The 25,154-nt window shown below is 55.0% G+C and overlaps 1 protein-coding gene across 1 annotated transcript in view; it reads left to right on the top strand.

Moving 5' to 3' along the window:
* Positions 1-20,580, top strand: part of WNT3 (Wnt family member 3) — a 47,280-nt gene extending 26,700 nt beyond the window's left edge. Inside the window, exons 2-5 of the mRNA XM_030850029.3 lie at positions 11,787-12,028; positions 15,521-15,786; positions 16,383-16,870; positions 20,450-20,580. Coding sequence (XP_030705889.1) covers positions 11,787-12,028; positions 15,521-15,786; positions 16,383-16,862 — 988 coding nt within the window. The 3' untranslated portion in view covers positions 16,863-16,870; positions 20,450-20,580. The remainder of the gene's footprint in view (positions 1-11,786; positions 12,029-15,520; positions 15,787-16,382; positions 16,871-20,449) is intronic.
* The last annotated feature ends 4,574 nt before the right edge of the window (positions 20,581-25,154 follow it).

Below are 25,154 nucleotides of genomic sequence, written 5' to 3'. Positions count from 1 at the left end.
TATATAAGAACTGGGAAATACCCAGAGGGAACAGTTTAAACTGGACACATTAAGAGGGGCTTTTAAAATTGGATCTTGATGGATGAATAGGAGCCCAAAGTAATAAATAAGAGGGCTGATGGGCTTCCCTGGTGGCGCAGTGGTTGAGAATCTGCCTGCTAATGCAGGGGACACGGGTTTGAGCCCTGGTCTGGGATGATCCCACATGCCGCAGAGCAACTAGTCCCGTGTGCCACAACTACTGAGCCCACGTGCCACATCTACTGAAGCCCACGCGCTCTAGAGCCTGTGCTCGGCAACAAGAGAAGCCCGCGCACTGCAACAAAGAGTAGCCCCCGCTTGCCGCAACTAGAGAAAGCCCGCACGCAGCAACGAGGACCCAACGCAGCCAAAAATAATAAATAAATAAAAATAAATAAATTTATCAAAAACAAAAAGAAAGAAGAAGGAACTGCGTGGTGGAAGGGAAGCAGAGTTGTGGCTGGGGGCATCTCAGGCCTGGACTGTGCTCCCTGTACTGTCTCAAGCCTGGAGGTACCCTGGGCAAGTCTGGGCTTCAGCTGGAACTGGACCAGATAGCGGCCAAGGTCCCACCAACCTGGACACTGTGCGGCCTGGTACTGTGATAGAGTAACTAAGGCCTGTGGCCGCTCACAGAAGGCTTTATAAAGCCTCTCTAGGGCATCTCATGTCCCTCCCCCGCCCCGCCTCCTCCATCTAGCAAGAGACGGCAGGGGAACCTTCTCAGGCGGACACTCTCATTCCCCAGGCTTTTATCAAGCATCTACCTTTGTACTCAGTGAGCACCCCAGAGACCTGGTCCCACCGTGGTTTCTAGAACGCTCAGCGTCTCTCAAGTTGCTAAGGCTGGACTCATTTGGAGAGAAGCCATTTGGTTACCTTTGTACCCAGTGAGCACCCCAGAGACCTGGTCCCACTGTGGTTTCTAGAACGCTCAGCGCCTCTCAAGTTGCTAAGGCTGGACTCGTTTGAAGAGAAGCCATTTGGCAGAAGTATCCTGAACCCCAAGCCAGTCATTTAACGTCTTCAGGCCCCAGCTGCCTCCGCTGTGAAACAGCATAACCACCTGTGCGGGTCTGGGGGCAGAGACTGGGCCGCAGCTTCCAGCTCTGAAGGGTCAGGACTCAACAAGTGTGACGTGTTTTGTTTTGTTTTAATTATTTTATTTATTTATTTTTGGCTGTGTTGGGTCTTCGTTGCTGCGTGCAGGCTTTCTCTTGTTGCGGCGAGCGGGGGCTACTCTTCGTTGTGGTGCGCAGGCTTCTCATTGTGGTGGCTTCTCTTGTTGTGGAGCACGGGCTCTAGGCGCGCGGGCTCAGTCGTTGTGGCGCACGGGCTTAGGTGCTCCACGGCATGTGGGATCTTCCCGGACCAGGACTTGAACCCGTGTCCCCTGCATGGGCAGGCGGATTCTTTTTTTTTTGCGGTACGCGGGCCTCTCACTGTTGTGGCCTCTCCCATTGCGGAGCACAGGCTCCAGACGCGCAGGCCCAGCGGCCATAGCTCACAGGCCCAGCTACTCCGCGGCATGTGGGCTCTTCCTGGACCGGGGCACGAACCCGTGTCCCCCGCATCGGCAGGCGGACTCTCAGCCACTGCGCCCCCAGGGAAGCCCGTGACATGGTTTAAAGGGCTCGCCTGTGAGTTCCAAAGTGCTCGAGGAAGCCGGTGCACTTGGGAGTGCGTCCCTCTGTGTCACCTGGAAACATTGTCCGCCAGGGGTCTTGGTGCCCCTCGGGAGACCCTTTGGGGGTCTGAGGAGTGAGGCCCTGGGCCCCCTTTCGCTTCTCTCTGGACACCCACCTGGGCTCAGGCCTAGTCTTCCCAGGCTAATACCTGCCTGAAGGAAGAGGCCGAGAGCTCGTGTGTCCTCTCCGTGCGAGGAGGACACAGCCCTGAGGACCCAAGCTGGAGCTGCTGACGGGCCAGAGAGGCAGGAGCCCCTCCCCCTTCTCCAAGGCCTCTGTCCCCCTGCTTCCTCTCAGTTCTCACCCTCTCTTCCTCCTCCCCAGGTCTGACCATCCCGCCCTGTGCCACCCCCCTCCCCCTGCAATTTGCCTGAAGGGGTCGATCCCTCTCTCTTACCTCCTCCCCTTCTCCACTCTGATCAACTCCACTTTCCTATGAAATTGAGAAGGCAAAAAAAACCCCTAACGCTCACAACACAACAAAAAACAGGTTTCAACATTTTACAGGTTTCAACATTTTTCAGGCCGCCTTGTCACATCTTATCAGATCAGCCAGGAGCCTCAGGCCAGGCACTCTGGGAGCCGCTTTGGAGAACAGAAGCTGTAACATTCCAGCCGAGGCCCTGCCCCACCCTCTGCACCCCTCTCTTCCCTCCCCCCTCCCCATCTTCTCCCCAAAGAAACGTCCCACAGGGCCCGCCCCTCCCTTTTACTGGGAACTCTGCAAGACCTTGGCTTTGAGTGTCCCCCCACTCGCTTCTCTCCCTTCCACGGCTGTGGCCCCTCTGAGCTCTCAGGTGGTCTGAGGTGCCCACTTGGTCCTGAAAGGTGGCTTCTAGAAGTTGGGCAGCAGAGGGGAGTTGTCATAGCCACTCACAGAGTGCACAAGTGGCCACTTGGCCAGTAGGGCCCTGAGTTGTGCTGGAGAGTTTAGGGCACCGTGGCCAGTCCTCAGGGGCTGCTGCCAATGGGAGGGAACGGCTTTTCACTTTGGTTCCATTTGGGGGGGGGGGATGCGTGGGTTTTGTCACCCATGGCGATGCGGACTGCTGGCCTGGAATACCCCCTTTCCCCCACATTCACACCAGTACAGATCCAGGAAGTGCTGACCGAAGTCCAAAGGGCCAGATTTCAGCCAAAACAACCTGAGGGAGCGACCCAGATCCTGGGTCCCAGGGCGAGCGGGACGAGCTCCCCGGGGTGGAGTGGGGGGCAGGCTGGGAGGTCCCACTGTGAGCACGGAGAGGTACCTCCACCCCACCCCGCAGGAGGACAGGGCTGTGAACTGAAGGCTTAGGATGCATCACCCAGGGAGGAGGGTGGGGACAAAAGTGGAAGAGGGAAGGAGCAGAGGAGAGGAAGGAAGGAAGGGCGTGGTGACTCGCTCTGTCCAAGTCTATTGGCTGCACGTCTCCTGCTCAGGAATACCTGCAAGAAAACAGACCCGGGTGCTTGGTGCCCGTGTTGGCAGAGCCCAGCCCGACCAGCCTGCCTCCTGCCGGGTTTTGAAAAGCCCTCTCCACCTCTTGGCCTGAAGTTCTAGCCCCCCTGGTGTGAGGGCCCTGTCTCCACCCTCGTGCCTCCTCCCTCCCTCCCTTGGCACATGGCATCCACCGCCGCCACCATGAGGCTCCCCGATTGTCTCACCCTTTTTCTGGGTGCCCCCTGGGGGAGACAAGGCCTCGAGTACTATTCAACTGTTAGCTCCGGGACGGATTCCTAGATCTGAACTTCTAGCCTTGCTCTTTCCCTTGGGCTCCAGCTCTGCACCCCCGGTGCTGTCTGGACCTCGGTGCTTGCAGGTCTCACCAGCCCCACAAACTTCCTCTTTTTTCCCCAGACTGCTTTGCCTCTTACGTCCCCTTTCTCGGTTGACGGCATCTCCATCTTTCTGGTCATCCTGGCTCAAAATCTTGGTCATCCTTTCCTCCTTCCTGTTGTTTCCATGTGACCCATCCTTACTCACTGCTTCTGTTTTTTTTTTTTTTTTAATTTATTTAATTTATTTTTATGGCTGTGTCGGGTCTTAGTTGGGGTGCACGGGCTCTGTAGTGTGTGGCCTGCGAGCTCAGCAGGTGTGGTATGCAGGTCTTAGTTGCCCCGCAGCATGTGGGATCTTAGGTTGGGATCGAACCCACGTCTCTTGCATTGGAAGGCGGATTCTTAACCACTGCACCACCAGGGAAGTCCCTTCCTCTCTGCTTCTAAGGCCACTGTCCTGAGACCCAGAGCCACAGGCCCTGCTAAACTAAATGGGAGGTGCTCGGGCCCCAGGCCAAAGAGGTCACCCCTGACCCCTGAAACCTGTTCCCCTGGGGGACTGTAATACGCAGACAGGCCTGAGACTCTCCTTAGCATAGAGTGTCACCCCGGCCACCTCACCCCCACTCCTCTCCCAGTCTTGGGTCTCTTAGTGCCCACCCGCTGGCCCCATTCTGCAGTTAGACGTTGTCTAATAGGTTAATATTCCAAAGCCCAGCTCAGGAATCTTCAATGATTGCTCATGTCGCCAGAGTAAAACTTGGCACTTGGGGCCCCCTTCCCCTCCTCTGCTCCTTTGTAAGGTCCCTGGACTCCAGATGGGGTGGGCCCACCACCGTTCTCTCCCACCTCTTGCCTGGGGGCTCTTCCCGGGCACCCCAGCTCCCCCTGGGGGAGCCCCAGCCATCCTTCGCCAGCTCAGTGCCTGCCAGCGTGCTTCATGGTCACCACTGCCTGGGACTCGCTCGCCCCTCTTCCGGGATGCCCCCACTCTTACCATGTGCTTTCTGGCATGAGGGTTACTCGGGTGCTAAGCTACAGGTGGCTGGGGACCCTTTGTCACTCATGGCACCCAGACCTAGTAGGTGCTGGACAAACGCTTGTTGGTCTGTAACTGACAGATGCCTCCTGGTCTGGGTGCCCCATGGGTGTGGCTCAGTTCATCTCCATGTTTCCAGTGCTTGGCACTCGGCCCCATTCAGTGGTCACTTAAATGTGTGTTGAGTGAATAGGTGGGGAATGAATTTGTTTACCAAGGGAAGGCTTTAACCTACTCTGCTAAGGGCAGGCACCTCTATGCACTCCACATGTTTACTGCTCTTGGGGTCAGGTTCTTGCAGTTGCTTCTTCAGTGACTCCTCTCTGGACCTTGGGTCCCAGCTCAGTGTGTGGATGCTTTCTACCCTCACCCTTCCCTTCCTGTGTATAAACAAGGGTGGCCCTGTAGCTCTTCTTGGGACACATGAGAACCAGAGGACCCATCCATGCCTACTGAGTGAATGGACCAGCTGCTGACGGGAAAGGTCCAGGGAGATGTTGATGAAAGGCACCTGCTGGGGTATCTAGGCCCGCTCTGAGGACTACGGGACCACGTGAGCCCTTTGGACTCAGAAGCAACTCCCTCCCCTTGGCTCGTACTGAGATGGGTTCAGGGTTGGGTTGGGTTGGGAGGGTGTAGAGCTGTGCTTAGCACCCGTGGGGCCCACATGTGCTCCAGGGAGGATAAGCGGATGGGTAGAAAAAAGTGGGAGCTTGTGACCCTTGACCTAAGGCCCTCCTCTTGCTTTGTCACAAGCTCCCTGCCAAAGCACCGAGGTGAGTGGCCCTTGCCATCGTGTTTAAGCTCTTTGGAAGTTCTAGGAGTTGGGTGCATCAGGGCCCACTAGGCCCTGCCCTCCCCTACCGCACTGGGTACATGTGCCCCTGAACTTGCCAGGCTCCCCTCATGACGTCCACCAGCCCTGAGTGGCCTCTTGAGCTAAGTGGAAAGGTAGTAACCTTGAGCTCCAAGGCCAGTGCTGGATCTTTACTTTCTGCCCATTTTCAAGATCTTCTTTCCCGTTCTGGAAGTTTCCATCTTGCCCCAGGCCAGGGTTGGGCCCCTCTGGACCCAGGAACAGGAAGGCCATCTGTCCAGTACTGTCCAGGAGCCAGCTGGTAGAGCACCAAGCACTGGGCTATTGTTTCCAGAAACACGGTGGTCACTCTGGAGGAAAGAGACAAAGGACCACAAAGGAGGTGGTTCTGATTCCTCCCTTTTTCCATCTCCTTCCCTTCCTCCTGAACTCATGGCAGTCAGCTTAGGAGGCACCGGTTCTTTGGGTCAGCATCTTCAGGTGGCCTGTCTGGGGCTAGCAGAGATGGTCAGTCCTCGCCGTTGGAAAAGGTGAGGCCGAGAGGACCATGACTCCAAGAAAGGCATGACCAGGGGAGGCTTGGCCACGGAGCTCACGCTGAGACTGGAGAGCAGAGGTGGGGACCCCGGAGCCTTTCCCTGGGCTGCACCCTTGGATCCACCTTCCACAGCCCCGCCCATATGTGACTGTGTGACCTGGGAAAATAACAAACTCTCTCTGGGTCTCAGTCTTCCCATCCAGGGGAGGAAGGAATTAGATAAGACCAGTGGTTCTCAGACTGCATCCTGCAGAGGGGCCACAGGTGAGAGCAAGGGGGAAGGTCAAGGGATAGGTCTCTGGGCCCCTGCCCTTCTTTTTTTTTTTTTCCTTCAATTTAACCATTTTTAAGTGTACAAATCAGTGGCATCAAGTAGGTTTGCAATGTTGTCCAACCATCACCACTGTTTCCAGAACTTTTCATCGTCCCAAACAGAAACTCATACTCATTAAGCTGTGACTTCCCCTCCCAGCCCCCAGCTACCGCTAACCTACTCTTGGTCACTGTGCATTTGCCTGTTCTTGGTACCTCATGTAAGTGGAATCATACTATATCTGTCCTTCTGTGTCTGGCTTGTTTCACTTGGTATAATGTTGTCAGGGTTCATCCATGTTGTAGCCTGTATCAGAGCATCATCCTTTTTTGTGGCTGAATAATATTCCACTGTGTGGATTTACCATGTTTTGTTATCCATTCATCTGCGGATGGACACTCAGGTTGTTTCCACCTTTTGGCTGTTGCGAATAGTGCTGCCATGAACGCTGGTGTACAAGTATCGCTTGGATCCCTGCTTTCAATTCTCCAGGATCTATACCCAGGAGTGGAATTGCTGGGTCATATGATGATTCTATCTTTAGCTTTTTGACGAAGAGTCCCTCTTTTTATCTGTTTTATGTACCAGGGAGGGTGGGGGGAGGATGTATATTAGGAAAAAATGGCTAACAAATAAGAAACACCCTAAACTAGATGACTCCTGAGGCCCCTCCAATCTCTCAAATACTATAATGTTGGAAGAGTCGAAGGTCAAAAATGTAGGAAAGTGTGAGTGCAGGGGAGGGCACCTGGCTGGGTGTAGGGCTCCAACCCACGTGGCTCGTTAAGGGGAGCAGGGCGGGGACAGCACGTGGTCCCTGCCGGCAGGTCATTGCTGGGTGGACGGCAGAGTCTGTGGGTCCACCGCGCCACGGTCACTGAACAGGCTGCGCCGCGCGGGACCCTTGTAGGCCTCTCACTATATGCTGTGTGCCTAGGCTGGCTCAGCACTGAGGTGGCCTGTGCTCACCATGCAGGCCCACCTTCAGCTTCTGGAGGCCGAAGGCGCTGAGCGGGGCGTTGAATGGCTTGATGGGGCTGGGAGGCTGATTAGACCGTGCATGGCATTTAAGCCTGGCCTGTTTGGAGAGGGGGTTTCATCCTCAGAGGTCAACATCGAGGCCTCTGGAGCAGCCTGTCGCTGGCTGGCACCTGCCACCCATCCGCCTGGCTGCCTGTGTCTGTCCTCGGCCCAGCTGGGCAGTGGGTGGTTGGGCGGAGGATGAACTGTCCTTAGGGGAGGGTGGCAGGGCCCTTGGGCTGGGCAGGGCCAGGAGCTGGGTATAAATAGGCCTGGCGGTGCCCTCCCCCCTCCCCCTCACCAGCTGCCAGTGCCAGGCAGGTCCCCACCTCCCTTGGGAGCCCAGCCACTCTCTCGGGTCCTAAACGTAGGAACTTCCTCAGCGGAACTGAGGAATCTTGTCCTGTATGTAGGTGGAACCTCCGGATGCCTGGAAGCCTGGGGAGTTTGGCTGCAAGACTGGGGGTGGATCAGACTGGCCTTTGGGGAAGGAGTCGTTCTTTTATTCCTCCCCTGGAGAATCAGCGAGTACCTGGCATGGGCCTGGCCCTTTGGTCGGCCAAGTGTGCTTGTGTGGGTGCTTGTGTGTATGCGTGTGTGTGTCTGTGTGTCTGGTATGGTGAGAGGTGTTGGTGGGGGATGGGAGGAGATGCAACACAACCTCTATCCTCAGGGAACTCACACTAGCACAGCCAGATGGAATTGGAAACAAGTCAGTTCAGCCCTTTGAGATAAGGTCTGAGTGAAGTAGAGGAGAAACAGAGGGAGGAGAGGTTACTTCTGTCTGGGGGCCCACGAAATCCTTCAGAATGGAGGCGGCCCAGGAACTAGAGGTTGAAGGATGGGTAAGATGTTTGCCGGGGACTTGGGCAGTGGAGAGGCGGATGGCGGGCGCTAGTCAGCCAGCAGGCCACTCCCACTTGGGTGCGAAGAACTGAGGGGCATGAGGCTCACCGTGTGGCCTCCTCCAGGGGAACATGCACTTCGCTGGTGGGGACAAAAGGAGCTGTGAGTCAAGTTAACGCATCTGTGGTGGTGGAATCTCAGACATGCGCATGTGTGGGTAGGAGGCTCACCGGTCGGGTGGCAGGGCGTATTTGGGGGAGGGCAGCTCTCCTGCAGAAATCCATCCCACGGCCACAGCCCCATTGGCCCCAGCACCAGCCCTCAGAGCTAAACCCCCATCCCTAGAGGCCCTTGCTCATCACCGGCAGGACGTCCAGATCTGAGCTGAAACCCTTGAACGGAGCATCCTGGAAAGGTCCCTATGCCCTTGCCCTTTGGGTTAACTTTAACACTCGGCCAGATCACAGATGTCCTTTCAGCCACGCTGGTTAGGACTGAGCTTCCGGGAAAGGGGCCAGCCTTGCATCCTTCCCAGTGATGGATGGGAAGGGGCTCTGAAAATTCCGATGTGTTCTGTCAAGTCAGGGATGGGAGGGCTGAGAAATGAGGTTGATGACGTAGCAGGGGACAAAGTGCTGGGGACAGCCCCTAAACACATGGTAACCACCATGACCACCACGACTTGAGGGCTTCCTATGTGCCAGGGGCTTTCTATCCTTTATCCCTCCCATTATGTCTATTTAACAGGTGAAGAAACTGAGGCACGAGGGGTTAAGTAAACTGCTTGAGATCAGCAGCTCGGAAACAGCAGAGCTGGATTTGAATGCAGGCAGCCTGGTTCCAGGTGCACGATGGACCTGGACAGCAGGAAGGAGACAGGGTTTGGTGGGAGGAGGGAAGAGAACTCATCGTCTCTGAGGCTGGGAGTTATTCTTGGAGGATATCATCCCTGGAGTCAGACAAATCTATGGTTGCCCAACTTCTCTGCCTCAGTTTCCTCATCTGTAAAACCGAGATGACAGTACCCACGTCATAGAGCTCTTGTTGAGGATTAAGCGACATGATATCTGTGAAGCGCCTGGCATACACGTGCTGAATAAGTGGTTGTCGTGATGATCCTAGTGTTGAATGCGACTACAGAGGAAAGGAAATCTGCTTGGTCAGAGGAGAGAGTGCGACTGTCCAGGAGGAAGGATTCACAGTCAAGGGCTTGGTGCCCTGGAGGGGAGCGCAGGGGACCGTGGCATCTCCCTACTGGGAGATGTTTGGGGGACGGCTCTGGCCTTTGCAGCCAACCAAGCCCTGCCGGCCAGTGTGTAGGGCTTGGGCATTTTGCTGGGCTGGGTAGGCCCACCTGGGACCCACTGGGGTGGGGATGCTGGTGAAATGAGGGAGCAGGGAGCCACTTGGAGGGCTGGGATCAGGGGCAGCCTCACGGAGTGGAAATGAAGAGCCAGCCGGGGCTTCCCCCCAGCCCAGGCCCCCCCCCCCCCCGCAGCGGCACCAGCCGCACCTGGCTCCATGCATCTGGCTGTGTGGCCTTGAGCAAGCTGCTTCTCTCTGTGGGCCTCTGCTTTCTGATCTGTATGATGGGCTTTGTGCTCTCTAAAGGCATCTCTTGTAGGTTCTTATTCTGATCCAGCTTAAGGTGCCCAGGCCTGCAGAAGTGCCAACGGGTGTAGGGCAAAGGCCACTAGAGGGCAGGGAAGGAGGAGAGGGACAGAGGATGTGGAAGGAGTAAAGGAAGGAGCCCTGGGGCCCTGGTGTGGTTGGTAAGCAGACCAGTAAATGGGGGACGACATGGGACAGAGCCCCCTGGTGCCAGAGGTGATTGTGACACAGGCCTGACCAGGTTGGAGTTTGCAGTGGGTCCAGGAGGCCAGGTTGAAGGAGCGCGTGGGCTCCTCAAGGTCAGTCCATCCCTCTAGAGACAGGCATGGATGGAGCTGCCTTTTGGGGGGAGACCGGGGAGGGCTCTGGCCGAAGGGGAGGGACACGGAGGCTGGGCAGTTGGTGCCAGGTCTCCCCATGATGCTCTGGGACACTCAGGGACCAGGCCGGGTATGAGGAGGTGGCAGAGAATCGCCAAATTCCTTTAGAGGGGTCCTCAAGGCCCACACTCAGAACCAAACCCAGGTGAGGCCATGGGGCTACCTGGCAGCGACCTCCATCCGGCCCCAGCTCCCCTCTCCAGCTGTCTGCATATAGGGCTTTGGGGCCTAAACGTCAGAGGAGGGAGTGGGAAAGGCATGGCCTTCTTCCCTTCCTCCCATGATGGCCCAATGCTGAGTCATCTGCACTGAACCCTGGCTCGGTTTCTCTATCCGGTGGTTGCAGTGCCCCTGGGGCAGCTGCAGGGCAGGCCTGGATGTGCTGGTTAAGAGCACGTGGAGAGGCAGCCTGAGCTGGGGCGGGAGGCTCACCTCTGCTGCTGCACAGTCCTGCAGACTTGGGCAGTTTACTAAGCTCCCTGGCCTCAGTTTCCTTGTCTATGAAATGGGATGTTGACGATGATAATGAAGTTCCTACTTCACAGACTTGCTGTGAGGTTTCCATAAGGTAAGACATGAGCACTCAGAACCGGTCCAGCACATAATAAATGCTAGGTGTTTGATTGTCATTATTATCACAGTAACCAGTTTATAACTGTAAACAGGGCAGGGGCTGGAGAGGGCAACCTGCAAAGCCCTGTCAGATGCTGTGTGTGTCTTGGTGCGCATCAGGGGGCTCTGGGCTGACCTGCTCTATCACTCAGGTCCAGTCTTAAGGCCCAGGGTGCAGACGGGCCAGGCCTGCAGTCACTCCCACCCCTCAGGACCCAGGCAGGCACCGCAGAAGGCAGGGTGGTCCGTGGTTAGCCCCACCTAGACTGACAGACTACTGACTGAAAAATGAGGGACATTAGAGTGACGTGATTTGATCAAGGTCACTTGCATTGGATGGGGGGAGTACGATCTGAGGTCTTCTCCCTCCTGACCCTGAGCTAGACTTTCATGAAACAAAGCCAAGCTCCAATCTCTGGTCAGAAAAGAGATGGTGCTCCAGAAACTTCTAGGGAGCTGCAAAGATGGTCACAGAGGCCCTGGCGGACAAAGACCTGGGGAGAGACACTGGGAGGCTCTGGGCTGGGCAGGCATCGTCCCAGGGAAGAGGCTGAGAGGCATGGCCACAGGTGGTATGTGTGTGTATGTGTATGTATGAGTGCAAGCTTGCACATGTGCAAGCTCCCTGCTAGGACTGAGGCTTCTCTACTTCCTGCTTTCTCTGAGATGTGATGGGGATCAAGCCAGCTCCTGCCATCTTCATCTCCGTAGATTTTGTTTCCTTCTGATGGATCATTGAAAGTCTCCATGTGGCCCTAGAAACTGAAACTCCCAACCTGACCTCTCCCCATCAGGGAAACTGGCCCAGAGCCTGGGAGGGACTTGACCTGGGCCTCTAATACCATCTTTCCATCCAGGGTTCTTTTCATAGTATTGCATTGCTCCCAGGTGCCCCTGCAAACTGGAAATGCCCATGGCAGAGGGCCGACTCCCTGGATCAGAGCTCTGCTCTTCAAGGGACAGTATACACGCCAGGTCGAAGGTAGTGCGTTCAGATGCCAGGTTTCTCAGGGCCATGGCTTCAGGCTCACAGGCCCTCCATGGCTCCACCTACCCTGAGTACTCACGGAGAAGAAACGATGCCCACAGTGGGCCGCGTGCTTTGTGCCTGCAGTGCCACTGCCTTCTGTCTGCCTGCAGGTCCCTGGCCCTGGGCCAGCAGTACACATCCCTGGGCTCACAGCCCCTGCTCTGCGGCTCCATCCCAGGCCTGGTCCCCAAGCAACTGCGCTTCTGCCGCAATTACATCGAAATCATGCCCAGCGTGGCCGAGGGCGTGAAGCTGGGCATCCAGGAGTGCCAGCACCAGTTCCGGGGCCGCCGCTGGAACTGCACCACCATCGACGACAGCCTGGCCATCTTCGGGCCCGTCCTCGACAAAGGTACCGTCTCTGGGTGGGTAGGAGGTGTGCGGGGAGGTGGGGGGAGGGCATCAGGGCACAGTCACTCTTCCACATCAGGGCGTCTCAGCTCTGAGCCCAGGGTCACCAGGGGAGGGCGATAAAGCTGGTCACGACCGGCGGCCTCCACAGAAATTGGGCCAGGTCCCTCTCTGGCCTGACCCAGGCTGTTGTCGGTGGTTGCCACACCTTCCCAGGTGCTGCTGGGGGCTGGGCAGCCTTGAGATCCCATCCCGAGATCCTAGGGTAGGCTAGGAGGCTGCAGCCTTCCTTTCCTCCTGGCCGGCACAGAGGGTGGCCCCAGGCTTTGATGTGGACTTTCCTGACGTTTTCCCAATGCTGTGTTAAGTGCTATGTAAATCTAGTTTTGGGGTGGGGTGAGAGCATTGTCCCCCTTAGGTCCCTCCCATGTAGAAAATTCTGGAGTCGAGGAAGCTGCCTCGTGCTGGTGGCACTGCATTGCCCCCAGGTGCTTCCGTGGGAAGCTTCAGCTGGTCCCCATGCCCCTGATAGCTGGATATGCCCACGGATTGTGGTGGGGCTAGAGGGTGTGCTGGCTTTTGGGTAACTTGCATCTTGCAACCTGTGAGTCGCATTGGCTGTGTCGCAAATGAATGGGATTCACATTACTCGACTTTGAACATGAAGGCACTGGGAGAGAGGCATGAGAGGCACAACTACTCCCAAGAAGGGGATTTTGGGGCTGGTGAGTTCTGGGCTGAAGTTGGGCTACTATTTGAGCAATCGCAGTGTCTAGGAATGTAATGACCCAGCTGGCCTCCCGGGAGCTACCATTCCTTTTCCTCAGCAACTTGAACCCTCCACCGACCACCACCAGGGCTTTGACACCCAAACAGGTGAACCGGGCCCTCCCTCCTTTTAGAAGAGTTGCATTTACAGACAGAAAGGAAAGGGATCTGAGAACCAGCTGGACCTGGGGAAGGGTTGGGGGGGAGTGGCAGGGAATGAGTGGGGCGAAGCCGAACCCCCATTTTAGAGTGGAGTCCCCCTTTACTGTGTCTCAGGTGCACCTCGTAAGTCCGACCTACAGGCTATTGTCATGGGACAGAAGGGCAGTTAGCGAATCAATGGATGATGATTCCGCTTACGCTTCTATTACCAAAGCTAATTATTCCTTGTTTACATAAAAGGTTTGGCCTCCAATTGGGGCCAAGTGGCGGTGGTTTGCAGGTTTGCATTTCAAACCTGATCTTGCCGGCGTGTCAGTCTCCTCGCCTTCCGGTGCCCCACCTCGGGCCAGGTAGTGCTTAATCAAACAGCCTGGCGTCTAGACGCGCTCCCCAAAGCAAGACTCACCTTCTGATTGCTCTTCCCCGCGCGGGACGTTAGCCTGTGAAAACCGGGTCTCTGAGCTTATTATCCCTTCACGTCTGTGTTTAACGTTTTAAATCACCGTTGTAGGTTCTAGGACTTGCCTACATCTCGAAATTGCAAGAGGGCAGTTTTGTGTGGGGGGAGGGAGGGAAGGTGTCAGAGACACTGGGAATCTGAGGGAAGCTCTGCGGTCTCCGGGAGGAAGGCCCCCGCATGCACGCGCGCCCCAGCGCCCAGAGCCCGGCGGGAACGGGTTCGAACGCAGCTCTAGGCTCCACGCTCGGGCCCCGCTTCTGGCGAGTCCCGCACCCCTGCCGTGTGGGCCGCCAGGGTAGACCTCTGCCCACGGCTTTGAGACCCAGGGTGGCAGGGAGGCGGTCTGCTCCGGGGCGCGCATCTTCCGCGGACGCCGGGGACCGACTCCCCGGGGATGGCCCGCCCGGAGCGGAGGCCGGGGCGGGGCTGCACCCGGGCGCGGGGGGCGCAGGGGTCAGCGGCCGGAAGGCGAGGCTGCGACGGCGGGGTGCGGGCGGCGGGGGATCGCGGTCCCCGGGCGGGGCGGGCGGCCCGGAGGGGCTTAGGCGGCTTGAAAAGGGGCCCGAGAGCCGCCCCCCACCGCGCGGCCCATCCCCGCGCCCGCTGCGGCCGCCGAGCCATTCACACGCCCTCTGGCCATTCGGCGCGGCGCGGGGGCGGGGGGCGCCGCTTCAATGGGGATTTCGCGGGCCGGCGCCGGGGCCGGGGGCGCGGCCCGGCCGCGGGAGCCGCCCGTTGCTACGCGGTGGCGGCCGGCCCGGCGGCCCGGGCCCGGCGGCCGCATTATGCGGGTAATGCGGTGTGACACCGCGCGAACAAAGGCGGATTGAGCGGCCCAGCGGGCCCCGCCGGACGGGGACCAGCACAGCAGGGCTGTCAGCGCCGCTCCCAGGCTAATCCCCGCCCCGCCCCCGCCGCCCCCGCGTCCCCGGGGCTGGGAACCGAGCGCGGCCCGGGGCCCGGGCGCCGCCGCCGCCGCGAGAGGCCGCGGGCCGGCCGGAAGCGCGGCGCTCGCCCTCGGCGCCCCCGGCCCCCGGGTCGCTGAGGGGTGGGCAGCCGGGGTCGGAGCCGGGGCGCAGCGCCTCAGGCCTCGGCCGCGCCGTGTCGCAGTCGGCGCTGGCTGCGCGGGTCCACTGCCCAGGCGGGGACCGCTCCCACTCCCCGCCGGCCTGCTCGGGAAGGGGGAGGCACCCTCCTCTGCAGGTGGCCCACGAGGGCCCCGGGGCCTCTGAAGAGATGGCAGTGGCCACGAGGGGTTACCAGGCTCCCTCGTACGCCGGAGCTGCCCTCAGCGCTCAGGACCAGAGCCACAGCCCAGGAAAGGAGGCATCCAGGCCAGCAGCCCGGCGTTTTGCAACCTGCCTGGCCTTGGGCAGGTCACCTCCCTGCTCTGGGTTCCTCACCAGTAAGGAGAGAGATGGTTGGACTGCAGGTCTTTCAGGCCTTTGCCTCCCTAGTTGTCAATGTCTGTATCTGCTAAATGGGCCTGTAATAAGACTTTCTGCCTCCCAGGGGTGAGAGGATTAAATGGGGTAAAGCACACGAAGGGCAGAATCTGGTGCAAACCCAGCACTCAAAGGTAGTTATCATTATAATGATGTCGGCGGGGTTGGGGAGGCACCCTGAGAATCTCTTCTTTCTCTTTGCTGTACCCTGGGACAGAAGCAGGGAAGTGCCCTGTGTCCCTCCATCCTCCCGGGAGGGGCTTGGCCTTCTCAGTCCAAAACCTTGGCTTTGTCTGGGTGGAGGACAGGAGAATGGAAGGGGGAAGCTGACATGCTGACCACTGCACTCCTGGTCAGGAACTCTGGTGGCAGAGGGAAGTTGTACCCACCTGCCAGAGTTGCCTTTCCACCCCTGTTTCTAACAGGCTCCACTCTGCCAGCTGTTAAAGCCCTGGGTTAATCAGTTAGCAGCTCTGGGCCTCAGTTTGTTCATCTGTAAACTGGGGATACCCACTAGGGGCTAGGCCAACCAAAGAGGAAAAGGCACTTCTTCTCCCTTGGGGCTGCAGAGCCCCCTTTCGCAGCTGGGGAGGTCAGGGCAGGGCAACCGCGTCCCAGGGCCCGGCCTGAGCAGCGCCTCCCAATGCCTTCCCCACAGCCACCCGCGAATCGGCCTTCGTGCACGCCATCGCCTCAGCCGGCGTGGCCTTCGCCGTCACACGCTCCTGTGCCGAGGGCACCTCCACCATCTGCGGCTGCGACTCGCATCATAAAGGGCCGCCTGGAGAAGGCTGGAAGTGGGGAGGCTGCAGCGAGGACGCCGACTTCGGGGTGCTTGTGTCCCGGGAGTTCGCGGACGCACGTGAGAACAGGCCGGACGCGCGCTCGGCCATGAACAAGCACAACAACGAGGCTGGCCGCACGGTGAGTCCTGGCCGCCCTCACCCCAGCCCTGCCCAAGACCCCTTTTCCGGACCTGTCCCTGCCCCTCCCTGTGGCCCTTGTGCATTCCTGGCTCCCTGCTCTCCTCTTTCCCCCTCCTTTCTCCTCGGACTGCTCCGGGTCCCCACCCCCACCCCACCCTGGGGATGCGGCAGCCCGCGAGCGCAGGTACCAGCCAGCCCATCCGGTGCACTTCAGCTGCCTGTGTAGGGCTGTGAGACCCATGGACCTGGCTTTGAATTCAGCCTCCATCCTTTCTTATGGTTGCTTGACCTAGGGCTAGTCACTTAAGCTCCCAGCCAGTTTCCCTATCTGTTACATGGGAATAACAATTCTTATTTTCTAGGGCTTTGAGAAGTGGATGTGATTTCTGCCAGTGCTTGGGGTGTGAAGGGGAGGGAAACAAGGTCATCATCCTTCAGGTCTGAGCCTCAGTCCCCAGTCAGTTCTCACCCTGGCATGGTGTAGGAATAGAGAAGGCTTCAGCGATGGGGGTGGGTGGGTCAGAGTGGGAGGGCCTGGGTGTGCTCCCAGGTGGGGTCAGTCTGGGGACCAGCTGCTACTCGTCCTCTTTCTAGACCATCCTGGACCACATGCACCTCAAGTGCAAGTGCCATGGGCTGTCGGGCAGCTGTGAGGTGAAGACCTGCTGGTGGGCCCAGCCCGACTTCCGCGCCATCGGGGACTTCCTCAAGGACAAGTACGACAGCGCCTCGGAGATGGTGGTGGAGAAGCACCGGGAGTCCCGTGGCTGGGTGGAGACCCTCCGCGCCAAGTACGCGCTCTTCAAGCCGCCCACCGAGAGGGACCTGGTCTACTACGAGAACTCCCCCAACTTTTGCGAGCCCAACCCCGAGACGGGCTCCTTCGGCACCAGGGACCGGACTTGCAATGTCACCTCCCACGGCATTGATGGCTGCGACCTGCTCTGCTGCGGCCGTGGCCACAACACAAGGACGGAGAAGCGGAAGGAGAAATGCCACTGCATCTTCCACTGGTGCTGCTACGTGAGCTGCCAGGAGTGTATCCGCATCTACGATGTGCACACCTGCAAGTAGGGAGCCAGGTAGGGTGGCCCGGTGGGGAGGCTGGGGTGCCTTGATGCAGGGCACTGGGTTTGGCTGTCTCCTCTTCTTGGCAACCCTGTTCTGTTTCTGGGCGGTCCAGGACACGTTTCCAAAGCCAAGGTAGGAAGCCAGGATTTCCCAAGCTTCAGTGGGAACGGTCCTTGGGCAGTGTCTTGGTGGATTACACAAAGCACAGATAATAACCAAGTGTGTACACACGAGGCTGCAATTGATTAAATTTGTGTACAAGTTAGTAAGTAAATTAGGAGCCAGGTCAATTTTTCGCACAGCCACTAGCTATCATTATTTAACATATGTGGAGCCAGAGGAGGGACTGTGGGGTTGGAGGCTGGGACGCCCGACTTCTGGTCTTGACTGTGCTTCTAACTTCCTGTTCTTTCACTTCTTTGGGCCTCAGGTTTCTTACTGTAAAGTGAGGGGGTTAAAATACTTGAAATAGCAGGCCAAAAAGTCTCTTGTGCCCCTGAGGCAGAGTCGTTTTGCATCCACCTTGAACTTAAAGGGCAGGTTTTTGTGCAAGCGTTAACTCCTACCATCCTCAAGGAGGTGGGCGGGAGGAAGCGGTGTATAAGCCCATATCCCGGCAGATCTGAAGCTTGGGTGGAGCGGGGCACACTCTCACCGTGTTTATGGACGGTGATGGGGAGGAGGAAGGAGTCAAGCTCAGAGTGATGGTGGTGAGTAATCAAGGGATCAAAGGCTGGTGGATTAGGCTCCCACGCTCCCCAGAGGTGGCCTGCGCGGGAGACACTCTTGCCCGGCCCTCGGGTCCATAGGTCCCCAGGACAGGCCAAGATTGGCGTGTGGTGGTCCTAGTCTTGGAGGGTCTCTAAGGCCCAAGGGAGGGTTTCTCCCCTTTCTCTGCCCTGAGAAGGGGCCTGATCTACAGGGGTCCGAGCCCTGGTCCAGCTTCCACCACTCGCCCACCTTGTGACCCAAACAAGACCATCTCCTCATCTGTCATCCTCCCCAGAGGTGCCGTGAGGAACAAAGTGAAGGACACTGGAGACGGTGCTTGAACTGTTGTGAAGGACTCCCCTGCCTGGGTCATCGCTGCCTGGGGCTGTGTCAGCGAGGGCACCCCACTGGGCGATGCGGTCCCACACAGGGCGGGACTGGGGGAGGGGTCGGACTTCTGTGCTGCATGGAGGGACCTCACGTGCTGGGGAGAGCTCTGCTGGAGGGGTGGCTCAGCCAGTCTGGGAAGCCCCTCTGTGTAGCTCAGGTTCCGTCCTGGCAGGGGCAGAGTCTGGGAAGACAGCAGGAGGTACCACTTTCCTTGGTGTCTGAATAAAAGCAGTGTGGGGAGTGGAAAGAGGACAGAGGCGGTTCTACCTCCACCACTTTCCAGCTGGAAGCCCAGTTTCCTCATCTGTACAGCAGTGGTGATGATGTGGGCCTAGCAGAATTTTCCTGCGGTTCAAGCAAGCCAGCAGATGTGAATGCTCGTCTGAATAGGGTGCTAACAGAAAGTGATAAATGCCATGAGAGCCAGGACATGAGGGCAGTCATCGTGCAAGGAAACGGTGTCATCACTTGGGCAGTTTCATCTACTGCTTTTCAAAACGGTGGAAGAGAAGTCAGTGGATAAGAGAGAACGCCCAGGCTCCCTGTGGCTTGTCAGGTGGAAGAAATGTTTGAAACCTGCGGTGCTTCCTTCCTCTGATGTCCACTCTGGCCAGAGGCAACAGTGTCCCCGCTGTCAAGCAGGACACGGCTCTGGCCATTCTGAGAGGAGGCTGGGGGGAAATCGGAATTTCGGAACACTAGCCCTGGAGGGGGCACAGAGGGCCGTTTGTCTAGCCTGCCCATTGCACAGAGCCCAGGGCTCTGCCTCCAGAAAGGCCCCATATGTGGGTCCTGCAGAGGCCGCAGCGGCAGCAGCCCAGGCCCCGGCAGTGGCTCTACGGGGCTCCAGGGTGTCACAGCTCTGTTCCAGCACCTCCCCTCCCCTCCCCTCCCCTCCCCTCCGTGAGCAGCCGAGAGAAGCCATCTGCCAGGTGGGAAGGAGATGCTGGGTTTGCCCTCAGTGTCCGTAAAAATCCCCCGCCTGCGATCTGATACTGATCGTAAGAAGAGGCAACCCTCTCCATCAGCCTTCTGTTCCCCGTTTCTGAGACAGAATGGCATTGCCCCCAGTCTTATGGAAAGTACTACGTGGATGTGGTTTCAACATGCCACACCCAGGTAGAGGGTGGCCCCCCGGGCCCTCATATATGGACACTCTGGAGTCCTTGCTCTGGGACAAGTGGAGAATCATCCCCCAGTGTGGTGCCTTTCTGACAAACACTCAGTTTGGTGAGTGATTTGGGGCAAGTTGTTTTGCCTCCGAGCCCCAGTTCCCTCACCTGTGGACTAGAGGTCATCCATACAGACAGCCCTGGCACAGGGTCCAAGGAAGCAGCAAAAGATTCCAAGGCTGAGTGGAGCTGACCTCCAAGGGCGACTTTCCCCCAGGCCTGCTGCTGGTCTGGAGCCACAGGCTGAGACCAGTTACCTTTCCTGTCCTTTCATCCACACCGACACTCTGCAGGCAAGATGAGAACTTTGGAGACAGGCTGGCAGGGACTTCAGGGAACAGAGCCTGCAGCCTTCCTCTTGGCTGCACTGTCTCCAGTGCAGGTGGGAGAGAGAAGGGCGCCCCAGAGCAGGACGTGTACCCTCCACACTCTCGGGGAGGAGCCCCAGTCAAGATGCTTTATGCCACAGGAAGGCCAGAGTCCTGGGCCTTCCTTGTGGGGAAACCTCTTTCCATTGCTTGTAGATTTTGTCCGGTGTCTCAGGCTAACCACTGATTTCCTACCTTACGAGTTCCAGGTTTATTCCTTGTTATTCAGATTCTGTGAGCACAGTAAGCTGGAAAGGGCTCTGCGTGAGAGTCAGGTGGCCTGGCTGACCCCAAGTCCTGGGTCTGTCACTATCTTGCAGCGAGACTTTGGACGTGTCCTTTTAATCTTGCTGAGTCTGTTTCTCTCCATGTAAAAGTCTACTGGCCAAGGAGTTGGGGTTGATTGGGAACACCCGTCAGAGCCCTTTGGGCTTAAATCCTTTGTGACATGTAAATACAAATACAAATGAAGAAAACGTACACATCGGTGCTCCTATGAGAAGGAATTATTCATAATGTAATAGATTATCTTCTGTTTGGACAGCTTGATACAGAAACACAGTGTACAGGAGTTTATGAAGCTGGGAATTGGGCCCTAGATCTGCAAGGTTTCTTCCAGTCTCTATGCAAGACAGGTTCCTATGTCAGTCTCGTTACCTGCTACTGGGCTTCCTGTTGCCCAAGCCCCAGCTAGAGGGTGGAGAGGTAGGATGTGGATCCCAGCGTGTAGACGCTGAAGCTCTACTGCTCTGTAGCTCCCACGCCCTTCCTCAGTGGTAGACCCCAGGTAGCGGAGGGAGCATGGAACAGCCACTGGAGTCTCCTGTTACCTCCAAGTTCAAGAGAAATGCTGAGACACCTGATCAGCAGCCTCTGAGCTTTGCACCCTGTGGGTGGTCTCTCTGGGAAAATAATCATGTTCCTAATTCTTCCTCTTTACTTTCCAAAGGGCACTGGGAACGGGTGAAGCGTGTGGCTGGGCAGATTCACCGAAGTCCTCTGGGAAGCGGGACCCAGAGCCGGGCTCAGCCCTCAGCATCAGACAGCAAGGAATCCGGACTGTTGCCAGATGCACGTGTGGTAAATTACCTGGATCCAACCCGCCCGCTGCCTGGGAGGCCTCCCTCCCTTCTCTCTCATCTTAAGTTTCTCACCCTACTCTGGATGGTGTGTGGTTTTTAAAGAAGGGGCTTTCTTTTTAGTTCTCTAGGGTCTGATAGGAACAGACCCGAGGCTTATCTTTGCACATATTAAAGAAAATAAAAATGGAAAAAAAAAAAACCCCACAGAAAACCACTTCTACTCCAACAGAACAGGCTGGGCTCATGTGAGCGCTCTGCCTGGTGGTAAAGACATCAACGTGGGCAAGATTCTGTTTCCCAGCTGCTTCTTCTGGTGACATTCCAAGATGCCTGCGAGGTGAGAGTTAGGAAGTAGGACAAAGCCCTGCAGTCTCCTTTTCTCTGTCTACTCCCATTCAAATCTGATAGACTTTCACATTCTGATAAAAGCCATAGGTTTAGCTGGGATCAAGTGGTAGGGAGGCCCAAGGCAATCGTTAGAGTCAGGTTTTGAGTTTGAAGAACCGGGAGTTCCAGGCGGCCTGGTAAAGCTGTTTGAAGAGCAGCGGTATGTTCTTCTCAGTCCCATTTTCTCTGTAACCCTGTTCTGCACGAGAGGCTCTTGGGAACTGCAGTCAGATCTCAAAAATCTTTTTCTACCATTCTGCAGTTTCCACCATTAACGCAGTACTTTTTTTTTTTTTTTTTTTCTGTAGTGAACGTTGTAAATAGGTTATGTGTGTGGGGCAAGCCTCCTCTAGCTCCAATGGCTTCCTGAAGAAAGTGGTATCTTTAAAGGGGCCATTCTGTCCCTCCCAGCCCTGCTCACCTGCAGATTCTCCATAAAAACAAACTCCAGGTTGAGCAGTTGGACTGTAGGTCACCTTCGTATAAATTAGACAAAGGGTCAGAGGGAGAGTAGCAATATATTCCTGAAGTTCCAATGTTGTGGCTAGTAGATGGGGAGGATACCGATGATTCCTTCGTTTCCTCTCCTATAAGGACACGTCGTCCTGCATCCTTGTCTTTCGTTGGCCTGCGTGAGGAAACAGAAATGCAGAGTTCCTTCACACAGGTCTTCCGGCCTCACCTGTATGCTGACAGCATCAATCCGTGCAGACACCAAGGATCAGCATTAGGTGTTCAAAGTGGGGCAAGCCGTCACTTGCTCCCTTGGGTAAAGCATCTCACAGCTGAGTCCTCCTTGATCCACACGGGTCCTCTGGAGTGTCCTAGAGGAAGCGAGCACAGTGGAGGCAAACGGGTCTGATGGTACGAGTCAGTGCAACAGCTCTGCCTTAAGAGTCAGAAAGAAGAGATGCAGCAGGGGCACAGTACAGAACACAGTGATTTCTTCCTCTTCCCCCTTCTCTCTTTGCCTAACACTGACCTAAGGTACCGGGTCAAGCCATCTTCCTATGTGCTCAGGCAGGTTCGCCAAGACGACTGGCTAGAAGCCATGCCTGCACTCTTGAATCTGCTGGCAGTGAGCCCTGCTAAAAAGATACACATCCCATCCCCTCTAGAGAGTCTGAAATGCCCCTCCCCATCTCAGACTGAAGTTTTAAATCATGTCAACCAGATAATGCTTGCTTTATGTGAGAATTCTTTCAGCAGAATGGATACAAATTTTCAAAACAGTCTTTTCATATCTATGTATTCTGTATTAAAAGTGATAAAGTCATGTTTCTGGGGCGTATTCAAGTAGCTGACAAGTAATTATTTAATAATAGTACATTGAGTGCATTGTAATTATTCTCGCCATAGTCAGGTAATAGTATCCAACAGAAATTTCCTACCAACCTGCTGTATCCAAAGTTTTGTAAAAAGTTGTAGAAGTTGTTGATCTTTTTGATTTTATATTCAAAAAGTCTCTTTTTATAAATATTATTTATTATACAATGTATATACCTTTGAGTTAACTAAGATTATATATTATATAAATATATATATATTTGGAGAAAATATATTTCATCATGCAGTTTTTTTCTGTTAAGTCATTAAAGAGAAGGTAAACAAACTTAAAACGGATACATTGTACAATGTGTGGAGTTTCCAGATTAATGCTTAGGAGGTCAAGAATATGAGATTCTGAATGTGGTTGCCTCCACTTTCACTCTGAAATTAGTGGCCCAAATTAAGGTAATTTCCTTTGTTTTCTAAGCAAGATCATCTGAGACGTCATGGTCAGTAAGTCTGATCTACTAAAGGACTTTCTTACAGGCTTACTTTGTTCTAAATCAGCTTCTAACAAAGAAAGAATTTCCAGTTTTAGAAGTCAGCAATTGGGGCAGTAATTCACCTCATACACCCCAGCACTTCCAATGCACAAATTAATGTCACAAACAAACACTGAGATACGGCTCGAGGCCCACAGACCATGGGGTTGGCCACCGACTTAATCCCTTTCTAACCCATGTTTTCAACTCCATTTATTGGGAAAATAGGATTTGCTTTACTGAAAATGAAACTTGAGTGGACATGGCTCTCCCCTGCTAGTTCCACTTGAGAGCTAAGCTTCGGAAAGGGTAGGTTGGCGGGAAAGAAGACATGGTGTGCCCTGGGCTCTGGAACAGGTGTCGTTTGAAGGTTTAGATCTGTTTGGGCAGAACAGACCCACTAGTGGGCATGCTCTTGGGAAGGCCATTCTCTCCGTGGACTGAGGCTCCTAGAGGACTCACCTGAAGCTAATAGGTAACGCCTTTTCATCAATGAGATGCTGTAGCTCAGTCTTATGACCACAGGCAATCCTTTGGTCTTCAGACCTACCCATAAAATGTCACCTTCGGTTTACTTGGCACAGCAAAAATGTTTTCTCTTCCTTTTTCTTTCTCCTGATTTACCTTTAGTAGGAGTAAGTAAATTCATCTCACGTCACAGAAAAAACAACAGAAAAATAGAGGGGTCTGCCTTGTGCGGTGGAGATGGGCTGCCTGTGCTCTAACCTTAGATTAGGGATGGCTACTAGAAGTTCATGAACTTGCTTTTGCCCGTGACATGTCTTTATTTAGTACCTGAAAAGCTCAAATCACAAAAATGGTGGTTTCGGCTGTGCAATGAATCAGACGTGGAAAGGATACAGATCTCCCCGTCTCATGGAGCTGCTCATCTTTGTATTTCACTTTTACATGAAGCTAATACTCATCTACCCCAGTATTTTGGGCACTTTTTTTTTACCCTATAAAATCGCCAAATATTTAAATGGCCCCTGGTCACACTCACCAAGGCCATTGGTAATCCTTTCTATGATTAATTATATTCTATGATTTAAGAGAATACAGTTTATAGCAGTGCTTGAACATTTAGTTTCTCCATAAGCATGAATACTATTAAACATCTAAAAACAAGAGGAAGATCCGCCCCCCCAAAAACAATCCAAAAGAAAGAAAAGAATATAATGGGAATCATTGTTATCTTTCAAAGCAGTATTATTTTATGAAGAAAGAAGGGAAGGGAAGTGTGTGAGAGAGTTCAAGGATGAGGGGATGAGGAACAAATAAAGGCAGAAGGAAGAAGCAAGGCTAGGGGAACGATGATGGTGAGATTATTCTAGGTGCGTCAGATGGTGGTGTCCAACGAGCCAACGGTGTATCCACACCGGCCCTGGGGATGTGGAAGTGTGCTAATGTGCGTGGCTCACCTACACGCACACACAAGTGAACTTATTTCAGCAAAATTATGGCTGCTATAGTGTCATCATTTCTCCTAGCTCAACAGAGGACTTTCTAAGAGGCAAAAAATGATCTTACCATTAATCTTATACTCCCCAAATGGAGTGACAGGGTCAGCTGTGTGGAGAAAATTTCAGCTGGGAAAATTTCAAACCTGAATCCCCCTTGCAAACTGTCTCCGCTCCTTGGGATTCTTGCCAATCGCAGGCGCCATCTTCTGCGTCTTAATGTCACGGTGTCCACACAGCACACGCCCTCTGTGGGCCCAGCTCCAAGACCCAGTCTCGGCACTGCTTGCCAGCTGAAGAGAAACTTTGGATCATTTTGCAATAACTTCTGAAATCTACATGCTTTTTCGAACTCTCGTACACACCTTTCCCAGTCACTTCTTTGAAGAGGCTTATGGATCAAGTTGCCAGGCAAGGAAGATGAAATCTTGCTTTTTCCTTCTGTGTTTGGGCTGGGTCGGTTGTTTATAGCTGACTCAGTGCTTCAGCAAGTCTGTTTACCAGGATTTGATTATTATACACACTTAAATCTGCTTCAAGACTTGTTGCTGAAACTTAGGGAGGCTGTTCACTGTAGTTTTTAGGATATGAAAAAGCCTTAAAGTAAAACAAATTTCAGGTTTGACCTTCATTATCCAGGTTTTCTGTGTTACATTAAAAAAAAAAAAGGTGTTTCAGGGAAGTTGTACAACTTTAGAAAGGATAAAAGAACCTCCTTTTCTGAGGTTTTAATTACATCTTCTGATAAAAAGTAGCCTGCTAACAGTTCATCCACAGAAGAAGAAATCTAAGGCAGCAGGTAGTGGAGTCTCCTTTGCTTCCTCACCAGGCCGTGCTGCAATCTCGAACGCTCTCTGCCCAGCATCGGCTTTGAAGAGTTCCGGGATGGCTTTAAGACGTTCTCAAGGCTACGC

Source organism: Globicephala melas, chromosome 20, assembly GCF_963455315.2.
Source record: "Globicephala melas chromosome 20, mGloMel1.2, whole genome shotgun sequence".
Taxonomy (NCBI): domain Eukaryota; kingdom Metazoa; phylum Chordata; class Mammalia; order Artiodactyla; family Delphinidae; genus Globicephala; species Globicephala melas.
This window is presented reverse-complemented; position numbering and strand designations above follow the sequence as displayed.